The following is a 17768-nucleotide window of genomic DNA, read 5'->3' on the forward strand; positions in this document are numbered from 1 at the left end:
TCATTTAGGATTTTATAAGTGAAATCCTTGGTGACCTATAATTGATATATTCAGTCTGTAATCCTAAAATTAACATTAACAGTCCCTACTCCCAATTCCTCTCTAGCACCATCTCTGGCTTCCTCTGAGACTTAGATGAAGTGGCACCTCCTCCAAGAGGCCTTTTCCATTCCCCACTTAGGCTGGTTTGGCTTTTTCTTGGTGTCCCCATCCAGTTCCTCAGTGCCTGGCATGTGCTTGGCCCCTCACAAGTACCCATTGCTGGGTTCTGCTGCCTTTGGGAGAAGATATCCACTGGGGAACCTGAGCTGTTGAGTGGGAAGCAGCATGGCCTGCTGGGAAGGGCTATGAAGAGACCTGGAGACAGGGAGGAGCCCAGCTATGACCCTATCTGTGTGACCATGAACAATCCCCCCAGCCCTTCTGAGCCTCAGTTTGCTCATCTGTAAATAGGGACAAGGAGAACTTGCCTTCCCAAGGGGGTGGTGAGAAAAGTGTTGGCCAGACCTTGGCTGTCACCAGTCATGTGCATGGCATCTCCCCATTAGACTTAGCTCCTTGAGGCCAGGCTCTGCGTTGACCCTTCTTTGTATGCCCAAGGCTTGGCCCAGAGCCTGGCACAGGACAGACTCTCCCTCAGTGCTGGCTGACTGGTCAGTGGCTGTTCTGTGTGTCCTCACTCAGAATCCAGGCCAGCCTGAGGGTGGGAGCAAATCCTGGTAGAGTTTGTCTTTGATCACTGGGAGCCCAGGTTGGGGTCCGAATCAGCCCTTGTCCTTCCTGCCCACTTCCCCTCCTTTCTCAGGGCCTTTTGGCCTATGATCCCAGACTGAGATGCTGGAGAACTACAGGAACCTGGTCTGCCTGGGTGAGGAGGGCTCCTCTGGGGCCTTGGGATCTGCCCATTACTGGGAGCCATCAGGCCACGATGCCTTGACAGTCACTTGTGGTAGCTAAGGAGGCCAGAGTGGCCCTGGCAAAATGAGACTGCCCGCTCAGTCCCCCTTGCATGACCTCTCTCATCAATACCCCTGGAATTGACATGACTACTCACCCCCTAGTCTCAGGAGGAGTATTGCAACAGCAAAATGCCTGTACCCTCATTCTCTAAAAGGTCACCAAAAGATCAGACGCTCAAGCCCAATCTCAAAAGACTATCATGGGTTAACTTTTACTTAGGTACATAATCCCCAGTGAAACTGCAACTACAGACCAAGCCCAAAACTTTCCCACTCACAGAAACCTATTCTCATGGAAGTAACACACAAATCAATCATAAAGGCATACAAAACATACAGGTACACCAAGCTTCAATATGCCTCAGTGACTCGACTTCACAAACTCAGAAACTCACCAGTAAACCCTGAAAAATGATCAGTCATGTTAAATTTGAATTGTGTTCACAGTACCCCTCAACCTCAATGATAGGACTGTTGAATTGTCTTTTTTTAAAAACTGTTGATTAATTATAACATTAAAATCAATAAGTAATTTCCCTTGATTGTTTGTAAGCTCAAAACTCGTCACAGAGTAATGAGAAAATTAAGCCACCTGTGACAAAATCACTTATCTTGTGTGAAACCTTTTATTCTGTCTAATCAATACAAGAATACAGAATGTTAATCAAGTGATTTATTAGAAGTTAATGTATCACTTTTATAATTACCTCTTTGGACATGTGTCTTGGGTAATGTATCTGTGTGCCAAGAAAATGGGTATAAAAATCAGGCCCGAGTGCAAGACATGGACAAGAAGGGCTCCTGAGCAGATGCAGAGGACACACTTCCAGGCAGGACGGGGATCCCCCATGGCTGCTCCAGCCCAGTCTGGCTCCAGCCGTTGTCCTAAAATGGCGCCTGACTCCGTGTCCACCCCCAGCCTGGGTTCTGCTCTCTCGACAGCCCAACAGAGACTCCTTTGGGCCTTCACAGGCCTCCACAGCCTGGCTGCCTCCCCATGGCCAGGCCTCCATCACCTCCTCCTCCTGTATTCTTCCAGGCAGCCTGAGGCCTTGGTGGAGGCCCTCCATCACCCCCATGTCCCGTCTCTTGTTCCTCAGTGCCTGGCATGTGCTCGGCCCCTCACAAGTGCCTGTTGCTGATTCTGCTGCCTTTGGGAGATGTCCAAAGGGGAAGCTGAGCTGTTGAGTGGGAGGCAGCATGGCCTGCTGGGAAGGGCTGTGGACGGGCCTGGAGTCAGGGAGGGGACCAGCTCTGACCCTGTCTGTGTGACCATGAACAATCCCTCCCCCCTTCTGAGCCTCAGTTTGCTCATCTGTAAATAGGGACAAGAGAGGACTTGACTTCCCGAGGGGGTGGTGAGAGAAGTGTTGGCCAGACCTTGGCTGTCACCAGTTATGTGCATGGCGTCTCCCCATTAGACTGGGGGCTCCTTGAGGCCAGGCTCTGTGTTGGCCCTTCTTTGTATGCCCACGGCTTGACCCAGAGCCTGGCACAGGACAGACTCTCCCTCAGTGCTGGCTGACTGGTCAGTGGCTGTTCTGTGTGTCCTGACTCAGCATCCAGGCCAGCCTGAGGGTGGGAGCCCAGGCTGGGGTCAGAATCAGCCCTTGTCCTTCCTGCCCACTTCCCTTCCCCTCCAAGGACCCTCTGGGCTGTGGTCCCGGACTGAGGCCATTTATATGTTGTTTCAGGCCTCCGTGACATTCAAGGATGTGGCCGTGGACTTCACCTGGGAGGAGTGGAGGCTCCTGGACCCTCCCCAGAAGGAGCTGTTCTGGGAGGTGATGCTGGAGAACTACAGGAACCTGGTCTGCCTGGGTGAGGAGGGCTCCTCTGGGCCTTGGGATCTGCCCATGGAAGGGGATCTGCTTCCTTCTCCTGGGCCCTATCCAGGGTGCAGCTGGGATTCTCTGGCCTGTAATGGCCTGAGCACTTCTTATGCTAACCAGGCCAAAAGCCAGGCTGTCCCTGCTGTGAAAGGCTCTTGTTATGTTTGTCTAGCAATGAAGGGCTTTACTGCGTGGTCCCAGCCCAGCTCTGCTCCCTCAGGCCACAGGGCCCTTCTCAAGGCTCAGGGGAAGTACTTGAAGTCAGCCAAGCTCCCAATACCTCAGTATTGAATGGATCAAATGAACCCTTGTCTTTCAGAACTCCTCTCCATTCCTTGTTCCAGTCCTGTGTCTTCCCAGGAAAACAAACCAGAGCAGCCTTGAGATGTTTTCTCTAAGCACCTCCATGGCACCCAGGCTCCTTTACTAGCTTGTTCCTAAGGGCTTGGGAGATCATCCTCCCTCTTCATCTCTTTGCCCTTTCCCATGACTAGGCCTTGCTGATTCAAATAAGGATGTGAGGATCTCTGAGCTAGAGTCAGAGGAACCACGTTGGATTCCAACTGGTGGTGTCCTAAGAAGCTGCTGGCCAGGTGAGTGAGGGAGTAGATGAGTGCCTGACCCTGGTGAGGACGCAACAACCCATACACAGCTCTGCTGGTCATTCATCTCTCAGCCCACCGAGAATAGGCTCCTGGGTGATCCCCTCAGTGACCTTCTGGGCCAGGAACTCCTCTCTCTGCCACAGATCCCACATAGAATTCCTTTCTGCCTCCTCCACTTTGAATGATTTTCCCTCAAAAGGTATGGATAGAAATGACCAGGTTCTGCTGGTACCTTCATAGTATGGGAAAGAAATTCCACTGTGGGTGGAGCTCTGGGTTCTTTTAATCTTTTGTGGAAAGCAAAATGGAATTCTTCAGTGTCAGAGCTACACATGAATTCTTTTCCTTAGACCCCCTGATCATATTCTCATGACTCCTTCCAGAGGTCTAATTCAGGTGAAGATTTTGCCAGGTGTGTGTGTCCTTTTACAGCCCTTCTTTGTCGGTCTTGAGAGTTTTTCCTGACCCGGCCCTTCCTTGGCCTCTTCTTTTTAAATCTTTACCTTGTGTCTTAAATTGTTGCTATGTACTGCTTCTGAGGCAGTCTTTTGTGTCCATGTCTTTGTCTATAATGGATATTAATAGTATACATAAAGATGTATAGACACATATATTCCAGGTTACGTTCATACATGGTGTAGGGCAGTCAGCAGTCATCCCCACCTGTAATGATTCTGAGGTCCCTGCATCAGTTTTCCCACCTTCAGCTAATTTAATATTATTGACCCATATCAAAGGATAAGCTTGGTGAATGCAAAGAAATTTTAGAAGACACGTAAACTGATTTCCATTTACATGAAAACAAGGACAGTGTTTGTAGCAGCCTGATTATTGGGGAAAGTGACTCCTAGACAAAAGCTGATTCATCCACGGAAAAACTGTGTTCATATTCTTTCTTTCAGGTTGGGAATTGAGGCTGCAGACCAAGGAGTCAGCTCCCAAGATGAGTATTTCTATGAAAGTCTTATCACAGGAAAAGTTCTTGGAGGATGATCCAAGAATCTGCAAGATGGAGAAAGCCTGGGAGTGTGATGGCAGATTGAAGAGAAAGCAGAGCATGGAGGGGAAACCTTCTAGAGGAATAAAAATAATCCAAGCAGAACCTCCCAGTGAGGCTGGAGGCTCTGCATATGATAAATACAGTCAGACCTCTAGCCCAGAACCAGGACTTTTTCCACAACAGGGAGCATCTGTAGTTATGCAGGGCCAGAAAGGAGATAACCAGAGAGGGCGTTCCACCAGGTATTTGAACCAAGGACAAAGTGATCAAATCCATTCCAGGAAGAAACTTCGTAAGGTTAACAAATGTCAGAAAGTGCTGGGTCCTGATTTGGGCTGCATAAAAAAATGTGGAATTCTTTCTGAAGAGAAAGTTCATGAAAGGGGGAATTCTTTCCCTAGTATTAATGAACTTGGTCCACACCAGACAACTGATAGGGGAAAAAAGTGTAATGAATTAACTAAACAGAGAAAGACAGGTCGTGCTAAACAATACTCTCATTGTCAGAGTAGAGAGAGACGGTACAACTGCAATGAATGTGGAAAGGCCTTCCAGGAAAAGGGGCATCTTAAAGCACATTACAGAATCCATACTGGAGAGAAACCATATGAATGCAGTGAATGTGGGAAGACATTCCGGTCAAGCTCTCACCTTTCAGACCACCAAAAGAGTACTCATGCAGGAACAGGACTTCATGAATGCAATGTATGTGGGAAAGCATTTTCTGGGAAGTATGAACTTAGTAATCACAGTAGAATTCATACTGGAGAGAAACCTTTTCAATGCAACCTTTGTGGGAAAGGTTTTCCCTGGAGAAGCTGACTGACTCTACACCAGACAATTCTTACTGCAGAAATGAGAGAGACTGGCTCTACCAAGTAATTGAAGGGACCCCAGGACAGGTTGGGGGAGATGAGAAAATAGGTTTGGGTTAAGGAGGGCCAGAGATAAGCTGGTAGCTAATCAAGGCAAAGTTTATTGATTATGCTTTCCATTATATAGAGAGTCTGAAACAGGCTAAGGTCTTGGGTGAGCTTCTTATATTCTCAGTGGAAGGTAATGATTTACAAGTTTGGTACAAAGGGTTTGATTAACCTCATTGAATGTAGACAGTTTTCTATAGGCTGATAAATCAAGGTCAATATGTAACTACCTACCTGAGATTGCCAGAGAATACTTGCATCAGTAGTTTTTGGAAGAACATGCAGTTACAGCAGGAGGGGTGGGAAAGGAGGGGTTTGAAGCCTCAGTCTACATGTCTAACTTTAGCTGAGCTATGGTTTCAGTTTTACTGAGGGTCTGCTTCGTCCCGAGCTTTGCTTTTAAGGTCTCGGGTTTTTTGCCTCCTACATCTCTCTTTTTACCTAAATTAGACAGGAGGATAAACTGAATAAATGCTTGATTACGTTTTTGCTTTCTGAGGTGGAAGCAGGGTATAGACATTTGGGTCTGAATACCAGGGACCAGGAGTATGTACTGAAAGAATGACAAGGAATAGGGTTGTGGAGGGGGAATGATATCAGTTACAGATGCAATGGATGGGGATCCTTGGAGTAGTTGGACTGGGGTAAAACAAAGGGTGAGGCAGCCACTTATTAACATAAAATTGGGAAAATGTTTAATGGAAAAGTGGCTTAGTTAAGATTCATCAGTCTTGGGAGGCTTGCCAACTCCAGGAATTGTTCTGACATATGCACTATTCTTATGGCTTGTCCCCAAGTCATGGGTTCTGTGGCTTGGGTCCTCAGGGTGGTCATTTGTGTTCTTCATACTCCATTGTTCACAAAGGTCCTCTGTCACATATGTCTGTTGCTTCTGGCTTTATGACTTGGTGTGGATCCAGTATTAGGAAAAACCTCAACCCCCATGTTATATAATTCTATAAAAAACTGATAGTTCTGGGATTTGGTGATGTTCCTTTCAAACCCAGTGTGGTTGGTATAGATTTAGTATGGTATTCCTTTTTTTTTCTGATCAATTTGCCTAGTCTCTGTTTACTCTAAAAAGAATCATTTTTCCAGCTTGTTAGTGACTTGGAAGAGAACCAATATCATCCTTATACTGTGAATCTTAAAATTTCTCAGACACTACCTTAAAAGGTTAGGGTTATTCCCCATTTAAACAATGGAGGTAATTGATCTGGAATGTATTGAGAACTTAACCTTACTCCACCCATACTTAGGTATACCTTAGGGGAAGATAAAGTTGTAAAACTCCTTACTGAACAATGAAAAAGTCCCCAACCCATATTTATAGTGAGGCCAAGCCCTTAAGCTAGGTCTATTTTTAGATCTAATACAAAAAGGTGCTAAGTACCTATGAAGGTCAAATTAATCACTAAAATGTCAAGCAAGCTTAGCAAGAGGTGTGAGGATTTAGTCTACACAGAGAAGGTGATAACAAAATGTGAATTAGGTATGGTCAGTCCTTTGGAAAACGTCTACTGTGGTTGGTAGATGTGAAAATTTAGGGGATGTGACATAGGAGAAAATTCTCTTTAAAAGGAGGTCAGAGGCCTCTGAAGTAATTCTGCTTTGGAGCTGAATTGTAGGTCAGGAGTCACAGAAGGCTGCTGGGGGCTCTCTCGGTGGCTGAACTTAGTTCAACTTCCTGAGCTAAACTGGAGGGTCTCTGAACACTAGAGTTTTGCTTGGAAGGATCTTGTGGTGAGTGATTAGAGACTGACTTTTCTCTCTTAAGGAGAAAGGCCTAGGCCATTGGCATAGGCCCAAGCCCTTTTCCTATAATTTCCTCTTACTCTGTCTCTCTCCCTTTCTTTAATTCCTTAATTTGTGTTCATTAAAATCTCCATAAAACCCAGCTGACTTGAGTATTTCATATTTGGGAGTTTTTCCTATGGCAACCACTTTATTTTTTAATATAAAATCAAGACACAAAATTATCTTTACAGTTTTGGCAATTCAAAGTCTTGAAACCATATTTTCGCAACCACTGTTTTGTCTGTAACAATACATAATATAAATTTTTTGAACACTGTCATAACCCATTTACCTTAAACTTTTAGTTCATAGTACAAGTCATAAAACACATTTTCAGTTTTTGTAGACTCATGCTTGCACGCGGTATGCTTTGATAACACTCAATATATAACAATTTAGTCAAAAACATTTTCTTTTTTAAGTAGTTATACCTATGACATGTTAATTACAGATTAATCAGAGTCTTGGTGGCCAAAAGTCATTGTTAAAATCATTTTTGAGTCTGCTTTGTTCAAAAATTTGGAGATGTTTATTGTACAATTGCATTTGGAATAAAGACACATTCTAGATTTTTTCCATAAAATGTATAATCTTTCATTTCTGCTATTTCCATATAGGTGTTGAGTAGTTTAATCAACTGCTAATGTTTATTTAAATTTGTTTTTTTTATTGATATGTGCCATTTAAAAAATTTCAGTTTACTTTTGCCTTGGTTACAGTATTATTTTTTTATAACAGATCAAAATTTTATGAAGCTGCCAATTAGCACCTTAGGTTTTAATTTTCTGCTTACTGTGAAGACAGGGTTAATAAGTTTGGGGGGGGGGCAGCTGGGAATCTCAGTGGATTGAGAGCCAGGCCTAGAGATGGGAGGTTCTAGGTTCAAATCTGGCCTCAGAAACTTCCCAGCTGTGTGACCCTGAACAAGTCACTTGACCCCCATTACCTAGCCCTTACCACTCTTCTACCTTGGAACCAATATACACTATTAATTCCAAGATGGAAGGTAAAGTTTTTTTTTTTAAAGTTTATAGGAAATTCTGAGTCTTTAGCAATATTATCTAAAAGTTGTCCTGCTGGTGATTTTATCTTGGCTTCATATCCCAGTTGTTAATGTTAAATTTAATGGTTGGACTTAAATTATATGGAAATAACGAGGACACTGAAATTATGATATCAAGACTGAAGTGTATTTACCCAAATAGAGGGCAAACAATAAAATAGAAAAATGTGAAAGAGTTTAGAGAAAATACCTATATTAGTCCTCAGCCAGGAGGGCTAATAGTAAGTAACCACAAGGCCTCCTCCAAGATGGAAACGAGGAAGGGATTCAGCCTTTTCACTCACTCAACAAAGTAGTCCAGGAGCCAGAATCTAAATTGAAGTCATGACCCAAGCCACAGAGTTCAGGGTGAAGTTCCCTTGAAGACTATCTCCAGGAGACTCTACTTTAGGAGACTGACCCAGCAGAAGGATTTCCTGGCTTTTTGGGTGGTTTCCTGTTCCTGTCTTTCTTCACAGGGACCAAACACAATTTCCAAATTGTGCAGCCCTGCCCAAGGTCAGTGTATGTGGGATTGACTTCTCACCTCTAGAGGTGTTAACTCTCCTCCTAGGAATTCTGAGTTGTCACCTAGTTGTGGGTTGCAAACCAATGTAATGGAGGAGATAAGTGGAAGGAGGGAGAGGAGAGAGAAGGGTAAGGAGAGTTTCTGAGTTGTCACCTACTTTAGCACATGGGTTGCAGACATCCCCTCACTTATGGTTAAGTAGGATTTAGGGTTTCAGTTATAATGAATCATGAAGATATTAAAGACATTTTCAAAAGCTGACTACTGAGCAAAGTGCTCATGGATGTATTCTAATATTTCTCAGGATTCATTTCTGAATCCTTCAATTGGTTGGGTATTAAATTTTGCTGAACTTAGAAATCAAGCCTTTACTGTGATCTGCAGTCTGGAAGGCTGGCATGTGATTTCAATAGCTTCTTTGTAATGTCAAAGACCTAAACTTATCATCCAAATGAGATGGTGCCAGTGTTCTGAAGGAAGGACTTTCAAATGAGCTTCTGGTCTGGATACTGGCTGTGCCATTGTGTTGGTATCTGTTCCTTTATCTTGTTGATGGCCAATATGATGCTAATATTTCTGACATGACACCTGTTTGATTGACATGCCACAACCCCCATTCCTACTTTCCTGAATAAAGGCAATTCAGCTGAGTCACTCTGGAACCTCTGACAGGCTGACCTGATGACACCACACTTATGTCTAGTCTGTGTTTCTTGTTTCTCTGACTCTTTCATGTCTCATTCTCTCTAATGTATAAGCTTACCCTGTTACTTTGCAGCTGCCAACTATAACATTTAAAAGAGTTGGAGCCATAAACTATTACAGATAAAGAGTGGTTTGTTTAAATTGTGACTGCAGAAAATATGTTTTCAAGACAGTGTCTGTTTTTAAATCAAATATAAGGTGGTTGCCAGGGAAAAATTCCCAATTATTAAATATACCCAATCCAGCTGGGTTTTATAGAGATTTTAATTAATACAAATGAGGAATTAATGAAAGAGAGAGAGAGAGAGAGAGAGAGAGAGAGAGAGAGAGAGAGAGAGAGAGAGAGAGAGAGAGAGAGAGAGAGAGAGAAAGGGAAATAATGAGAAAAGGGGTAGGCCAGCTTAAGCCAGCCTCAGCCCAAGAAAGATCAGTCAGTCTTCAATTCACTCACCACAAGATTTGTCCCAGGCACAATTCTAGTGTTCAGAGAGAGACACCAGTTCAGCTTTGGTCAGCTCAACTAAGTCCAGCCACCAAGGCTGCATCCTCCTAACTAACTCCTACTGGTTCAGACATTCTCCTTTTAAAGAGAATTTTCTCCTATGTCACTTCCCCTAAGTTCTCACATCTACCAATCACAGTAGACGTTTTCCAAAGGACATTCCATTCTTAATTCACACCTAAGTAGTCTAAACTTTTGAGTAATTCACACCTGAGTAAGTTCTCACCTCTTTGCCACTTGCAAGTTCACAAGTTGCCTGACCTTTATAGGTACTTAGCACCCTTTTGTATTAGATCTACTGTAAGTATGGGTTTAAGTATTTTTCATTGTTCATCAAGGAGTTTCTTCCCCTAAAGCAGGCTTAAGTAAGGGTGGAGTAGAGATCTCACATTCCTGATCTAAGTTCCTTCATTGTTTAAAATGGGGAATGGTCTTAACCAAATCTTATGAAGTAGGGTCTGAGAATTTTTAAGATTCACACAACCTCCCTTCACCCACACAAGAAATTTATGTATGAGCTGAACTCTACAAAAATCAAAATGCGTATGTGATTTAAATATAAATAGTGATATTATAAGTGCGGCCTCTCGGGCGAGAGAAGCCACACAGTAGAAAGATAGAGGAAGGTTGGAAGTTTTGGATACCGCGAGGGGCGTGGTGGAGCCAAGTTAAAGATATGAGATGGCAGAAATGAGTCAGAAAACCAGGCCTTATTGATTATAATGGAGCCATAGTGAAACTCCGATCTATCAGGATAACACAAGGCAACAGTCATCCAGTGATCCCAAATTTATACCACACAGGTTGGAGACATGATAGAGAAAAGAAAGTGCCTGGCCGAAGGCCAGGTCCCAGGTGAGAGAGATAGAGAAGAAAAGGAATTAAAGATAGAGCTTGGTGAGAAGCCAAGCTCCAGCAAGGACAGGCATCAGTGAGAGCTGAGATCCAAGAGAGGGCGGAGATTGCTGTGGCTGCTTTTAATGTCTTTGATATGCAGATATACACAATACATAGGTATGACTATCATTGGTTAACGACAAAGTATAGGTGTGGTTTATCTTAGCCAGGTGAACACAAAGAAACCTGTTTTCCCACTTAACCTGGGGGGGCACTGGGATCAAGGGCCAGAGGCTTTCCTAGCCATGCGCAAGACTGAGCATGCTCTCTTCTAAGCCACTCTGTACATACTAACTGTTTCCCTTGCCCATAGCTAGGTGTGGACTGCTACAATAAGTAAATTAGGGGAACATAAAATACCTTACCAGTTATATCTGTGGAAAAGAGAATAGAGATCATAATAAAATGGATAATTTTGATTATTATTATTTTGATAAGGTTTTGTACAAACAACCAATGCAACCAAGATTAGAAGGGAAATATCAAACTGGAGGAAAATTATTATTTCTCTGACAAATGCCTCATTTCTCAAATATATAAAGAAGTAATTAAAACTTATAAGAATCCAAGTCATTCCCCAGTTGATAAATGGTCAAAGTTTATGAATAGGCAGTTTTCAGAGTAAAAAAATCAAAGCTATCAATAATCATATGAAAAATATTTTAAATCCTGCTTCATTTGAGAAATGTAAATTAAAACAACTCTGAAGTACCACCTCGCACCTATCAGATTGACCAATATCACAGTAAAGAGCAATGATAAATGTTGGAGGGGATGTGTGCAAAATTGGGACACTAATACATTGCTGTTGTAGTTGTGAACTGATCCACCATTCTCTAGGACAATTTTGAATTATGCCCCCTGAAAAATGGAAACTTTTTGATCCAGTCATACCACTAATAGGTTCATATGCCAAAAAGAATTTTTAAAAATGGGTTCGTACCAAGTACTTATAGCTGCTACTTCTGTGGTGGCAAAGAATTGGAAACTAAAGAGATGTCCCTCAAATGTGAAATGATTGAACAAACTGGTATGTGATGGTGATGGAATACTATTAAGCTCTAAGGAATGATGAACAGGATGGCTTTAGAAAGAGTTAAGTGAAATGATGCAGAGTGAAATCAGCAGAACCAGGAAAACATATCCAATAATTCCAATATTATGGAACAATCAAATGTGATAGACCTTGGTACTAACCACAAAACAATGATCCAGGACAATTCTGAAGGACTTCTGAAAAAGAATACTCTCCATCTCTAAAGAAAGAACTATTGGAGCACAAATGAAGATGAAAATATATGACTTATCACTTGTTTATTTGGGTACCTGATTTTGGGGGTTTGGATTTATAGAACTGTTCACGTATAAGAATTAATAATATGGAGATATGAAAAGAAGAGAACATTTCAAGATATAAAATGAATAATTATGTTTAAATTAATGTTGTACAAATAAAGCCAATACAAGCAGGTTTAGTTGGGAAACAACAAACTGGGGGAAATTTATAACAAATTTCTCTGATAAAGGTCTAATTTCTCAAAAATATGAATAAGTAAAATTTATAAGAATCCAAGCCATTCCCCCAATTGACAAATGGTCCAAGGATATCAATAGGCAAGAATTGGCTAAAATGAAAGAGAAAATTGCTAGTGGATGCTTAATATCTGGGTATTCAGGAACCAAAGTCCCAGGTGGAGAATGCCTCCAATGCTTTTTCCCAAAGATGCCACCATCATAAGTAGCATGGGGTCTGGGACTTTCTAAGCCAAATGTCACTTAAACTGAGAGGTGTCTGAAGTGACTCTCAATGACCTAAAACATTGCTTCTCAAAGTATGTTCCATGGGGGAGGGGGGTCTCTGTGTGGTGAAAATGTATTATCAGACACCAAAAAGTAAAACAAATTCTCCAAGCCAAAAAGAAATAGGCTTATTGAGTGTAGGCCCATCTCACAATAAAACTGGGTTCCAGTTAGCAACAGAAGACCCAGAGCCTGTGAGTGGCCTCTTTATATAGCACTGTTTTACAGAGGTGATGTCAGTAAGAAAGTGCTATCTGGCTCAAGTAAATTCTCCAGTGAGTTGGTCTTGTGTCTTGGTCCCTCCAAGCCATTGCCAGTCATGCCATTGATGTAACTTCCACCTTTATCATGAATGTCCTGTGTGCTATGGTGATTCAGCAGAGGCCTGCTTAGAGATAGCGGTTCTGAATTGGTATGAGGCAGAAACCTGTGGATTAAACCTAAAGGTCTCTGGCCCAATGTCATACCAGAACAGATGAAAAGGAAATCCATCTTAGCCAGCTAGGATGGGCAATGTCAGTAGAAAATAGCTATAGAGTATTATAGAACTATAGAATATATAAAATACAGTATCAATTTATAAGGAACTAAGTCAATTGTACAAAAAAATCAAGCCATTCCCCAATTGACAAGGGACATGAATAGGCAGTTTTCAGCTAAAGAAATCAAAATTATCAATAAGCACATGAAAAAGTGTTCTAAATCTTTCATAATTAGAGAAATGAAAATCAAAATAATGCTGTTACCACCTTACACCTAGTAAATTGATCCATATGACAGTAAAGGAAAATGATAAATATTGGAGGGGTTGTTACAAAATTTGGACAGTAATGCATTTCTGGTGGAGTTGTGAATTGATCTAACCATTCTGGCAGACAATTTGGAATTATGCCCAAAGGGCTTTAAAAGCCTCCCTGCCCTTTGGTCCAACAATGCCACTACTAGGTTTGTACTACAAAGATATAATAATGAAAAATATTTGTACAAAAATATTCATAGCCATGCTTTTTGTGATGTCAAAAAAATGGGGTAGCTCAGTGGATTAAGAGCCAGACCGAGAGACAGGAGTTCCTGGGTTCAAATATGGCCTCAGACACTTCCCAGTGTGGAAAGGAAACTAAAAGAAGTTCTGGACTTTCTGCCACTGTGTTGCAACAAGCAACAGTGTAAATATTAGAGAGAAGACTGACAGTTGGTGGGGGAAGGGGCAACTGGGAGTGACAGTAGGTCTTGTGACTAGCATTTCCTTCCTGGTGTTGGATGTGGGAGGAGCTTGGCTGCCCAGTCTCTGGATAGAGGTGCCTCAACTTTCTTCAGCCTGAAGAGACAGGCCCAGCCAGCTCTGAAAGTCAGAACTTTTCTTGATGCTTGCTGTCTACTGCTAAGATTTTGAAATTAAGAAAACTAGCACACATATAGCATAGACAGGAATAAGAGAAACCCTCCACTAGCCTGTGAGGCCTGGCCTCAGCTCCAAAGCTGAGAAAGACTCCAACCTTATTTAGGGACATCCCTCTTCCCTCTTCCCTGATACCTCTCCAGCCTGAATTGGTTATTAAAATTTATCTTATTTGGATATCACAGCTAGATAAGTGGACTATCTTTACTTGGGCATAGAGGGAGCTGAACCTCAGTTTAGTCATCCAACTACAAACGGTCCTTATCTGACCCCTGCTGGATGACGAAAGTCTGGGGAAAGGCTTGTCCCATAGTAGGGTCTGTGTTTAACCTGCTATGGGGCATCTTTGGCATCAATCCATAGAGAAGACATCCTTGCAGGCTATCATAAGTGGTTCATTTCTTGGACACCCCATTTTGTTCAAAAATGGCCTCTCAGCAGGGGACATGTCTCTCCTTTGCCTCACCGGCAGCCATATTCCCTCTCCCCCTTCAACTCCTCCATTCCCTGCTACAAACCTTCCATATGCCCTGTTATTCATACACATCCATCTTAACTATAAATATTACACCAACTGTGTGACCCTGGGCAAGTCACTTAACCCCCATTGCCTAGCCCATACCTAGGGCTAGGTAATGGGGAAAATGGGGATCTTTAAAAGTTCTAGATTTTCCTTCCTTTTTTCCACTGGATAACCCAATCAAACAGGAAAAGGCACTGCTATGGGTTTAAATGGTGCTGCAGCATGGTAAACACTCATATAGTCCTATTCAACTTTAATCTTTGTTGTCTTAGGGGTTGGAACCTGTTTTCTGTTCTCTCCCCTTTTTTATTGCTCTCTGTTGTAAATGTATTTAGAACTTGCAGGTCCAAGGCAGGTGAGAAGATTGTGGCCAAAGTGCTCAGCCACTATTGAATGCTCATTTCATGAGTCTTTGTCTCTAAAGCTGCCAGAACTCTCTCTATATATATTTCCTTTATTACTAGACTCAGAATCAGCTGTCATTGCTTGTGTTGATACTGAGCAGATTCCATTCACTGTTCCTGATTTGGTTTAGGCTAAAATCCTCTCATCATGTGGGACTTTTAAAATCAGATATTTCCATTACTATTGAAGTAAAAGATAGTCCTCCTCTCTCCAATCCACAATATCCACTGTTGAAAGAATCTATAGTGGGGATTGAACCTATAATGAATGCATTAATTGATCAAGGAATTTTAATTCCATGTAAATCAGCATACAACACTCCTATATTTCTTGTTAAGCAACCTAAGCCAGCTCATGACGGCAAACCTGCATATCATTTTGTACAAGATCTTTATGCTATTAATCGTTATGTTATTCCCAGATATCCAGTAGTTCCCAATCTGGCCACCATTGTCTCCACCATTCCATGTACAGCCAAATGCTTCACTGTCACTGATTTAAGTTCAGCTTTTTTCTGTATTCCAATTTGTGAATCTGCCCAAGTTTTCTTTGGGTTCATCTGGAAAGTGACTCAATACACCTATACAAGACTTCCTTTAAAGTTTGTAGAGTAATGGACTTCTCCATTAGTGTCAGTGCAGTGATCCTGAACAACCTGCAGGGATCTACGAGAAAAATCACTATCCACAAGCAGAGGACAAACTGTGGGAACAAAATCACCGAAGAAAGGCAACTGCTTGAATACAGGGGCCAAGGAGACATCATTGGGGATCGAGACTCTAAATGAAACATCCTAGCGCAAATACCAACCCATGGAAATGGGTTCAGAACAAAGACACATATGATACCCAGTGGAATTGTGTGTCAGCTATCGTCAGCTAGGGGAGGGGTAGCGGGAGGGGAGGGAGGAAAAGAAAATGATTTTTGTATTCAATGAATAATGTTTGAAATTGACCAAATAAAATGTTTAAATTGAAAAAAAAAAGAGTTTGTAGAAAGCCCAACTGTCTTCTCCCAAATTCTGCAACAAGACCTCTCTTTTACAATACATTGGTGATTTACTATTAACTCTCCAGAGGATGAAATTTGTGAAGAGGACAACATTCACCAGGTATTATAACTGCATGAAAGAGGCCATAATATTTCCAAGTCTACAGTCCAATGATGTCTCCTTAAGTTGAGTATTCAGGCTTTCTTCAATCAGGAAACTCCATACAAGAGTCACTAGAGTGTGTCCAAGCCACGCAGAAATTGGAAAACCCAAAGACAAAGAAGCAGCTACAGGTCATCTTGGGCATTGCCAGTTATATTTGTCATTGGGTTCCATCTTTGGAGAGATTTGTGAAGAGTGAATCAAACTCTCTTTGTCTATCAATCAGCAACTTTTAAGTTAATCAATAAAAATCTAAAGTATCTCTACTTAGTACCTTACCAGTCACTAAGTATGAGAGTTCACAAGTCACTTTCTAGAGTAGGTGACAACTTCAGAGGCCCCTGCCCCACCCCTTGGGCTGTGCTAGGGAAATTGAAAGACTGCGATTGGTTCCCATAAAATGGGGGAGTGACGGGAAGTGACATCAGGAAAACTGCTTTAAAAAGGCCAGCATTGGTGAGCTGAACTGAAGGAAGAGACGCCCTGGATCCTGTGCTGGCTTGCTGGGTGATCAACTGGCCTTCCTTTCCTGGCTTCTGGACAGATTAGTTCTAGAGATTCCTGCCTTGGCTTTGGAGGAGGCTGAAATGGTGGAACCCTGGCTGAAGACACCACTGGGACTTCTGGTTGAGGATTTTTGGGAAAATCCACATGGAGACAGAATTTTGGGGAAGCCCTGCTGGAGCTGAGCCTGGCTTCTCAGGAGAAGGACTGGTAGGCTTATTAGAATCTGTCTCTTTATCTACATTTTTCTACTTTCACTATTTCCACTTCTTTGTAAATAAAGCTACTAAAAGTCATTTTGACTTAAACTGTAATATTTTTAAATTGATTACCACAATATTATTTTATAATTCTCACATTTAGCATAAAACCTAAATTTAAATTCTTACAGATTGTTAAACCATGAAGTGCCTTAACTCAGGACTCTCTGGCAGAGCCTTTGCCTTTGCAGCAATAATACCTAACACCTATACACACTCTCAAAATAATCTCTCCTCTCAGCATCTGCTTTATGCCTCCCAGATCAGAGTGAATCTTTTTTCTCTTTGTCTATAAGCAGAAAGTTGTGACATCTGGAGAACTTGCCCACTATCTCTGGCCATCCCTTCACCCTGCTGGCTCTTATTCCTTCCAGCTAGATGTTGTTGCCTTGGGGATACCTCCAGTCTATGGCAGCTGCTGCTCTCCTGGTGGACAAGGCCTGTGAGCTGGTTTGGGGCTCGTTGCTTTCTGTGATGTGCCATCATGAAGGGGATATTGCTGATACACTATCCTTAGGCTTTCTCTTACCAAAGACTTGTTTGATATGAGATAACCTTGCTAGGCAAAAAGAATGTTATCATCAAAAGGTGTTTTATCCTTAACACTGTCACACTCCAATTAGAACTTCCTTCATCAGGTGACATGCTTCCTTTGCATAATTCTAACCTTGTGGTTGATATGCCTGAGGGACCCTAACAAGATCTCACTGATGTCCCACTTCCTGATCCAGACCTAACTCTCTACCCTGATGGCTCTTCCTTTAGGAGGAATGGTATCCATTACATTGGTGCTCCAGTGGTTTCTGATTCATACCTTCTCTGTTTCCCAACAATCTCACATCAGAAAGGGTGGCAGATTGCCCTAAGGCAGAATGCATGGCAAGTGTCCTAAATGATGCAAGCAAAGCATGGGTGTAAGAACAGAAATTTTAT

At 42.3% G+C, this 17768-nt stretch overlaps 1 protein-coding gene across 4 annotated transcripts in view; it reads left to right on the plus strand.

Annotated features, from left to right (window-relative positions):
- LOC107652075 (zinc finger protein 471-like) overlaps positions 1–9379 on the plus strand; it is a 37889-nt gene extending 28510 nt beyond the window's left edge. For 3 of the 4 annotated variants that reach the window (XM_056820410.1, XM_056820408.1, XM_056820409.1), the window contains 2 exons: positions 2654–2780; positions 4299–9379. In XM_056820410.1, the coding sequence (XP_056676388.1) occupies positions 2654–2780; positions 4299–4389 (218 nt within the window). In that variant the 3' untranslated portion in view covers positions 4390–9379. Of the gene's footprint in view, positions 1–2653; positions 2781–3110; positions 3222–4298 lie in introns of those variants that run through there. The other variant, XM_056820411.1, reaches the window with a different exon arrangement.
- Positions 9380–17768: the final 8389 nt, after the last annotated feature.

This window comes from Monodelphis domestica, chromosome 3 (genome assembly GCF_027887165.1).
Source record: "Monodelphis domestica isolate mMonDom1 chromosome 3, mMonDom1.pri, whole genome shotgun sequence".
In the NCBI taxonomy this organism is placed as follows: domain Eukaryota; kingdom Metazoa; phylum Chordata; class Mammalia; order Didelphimorphia; family Didelphidae; genus Monodelphis; species Monodelphis domestica.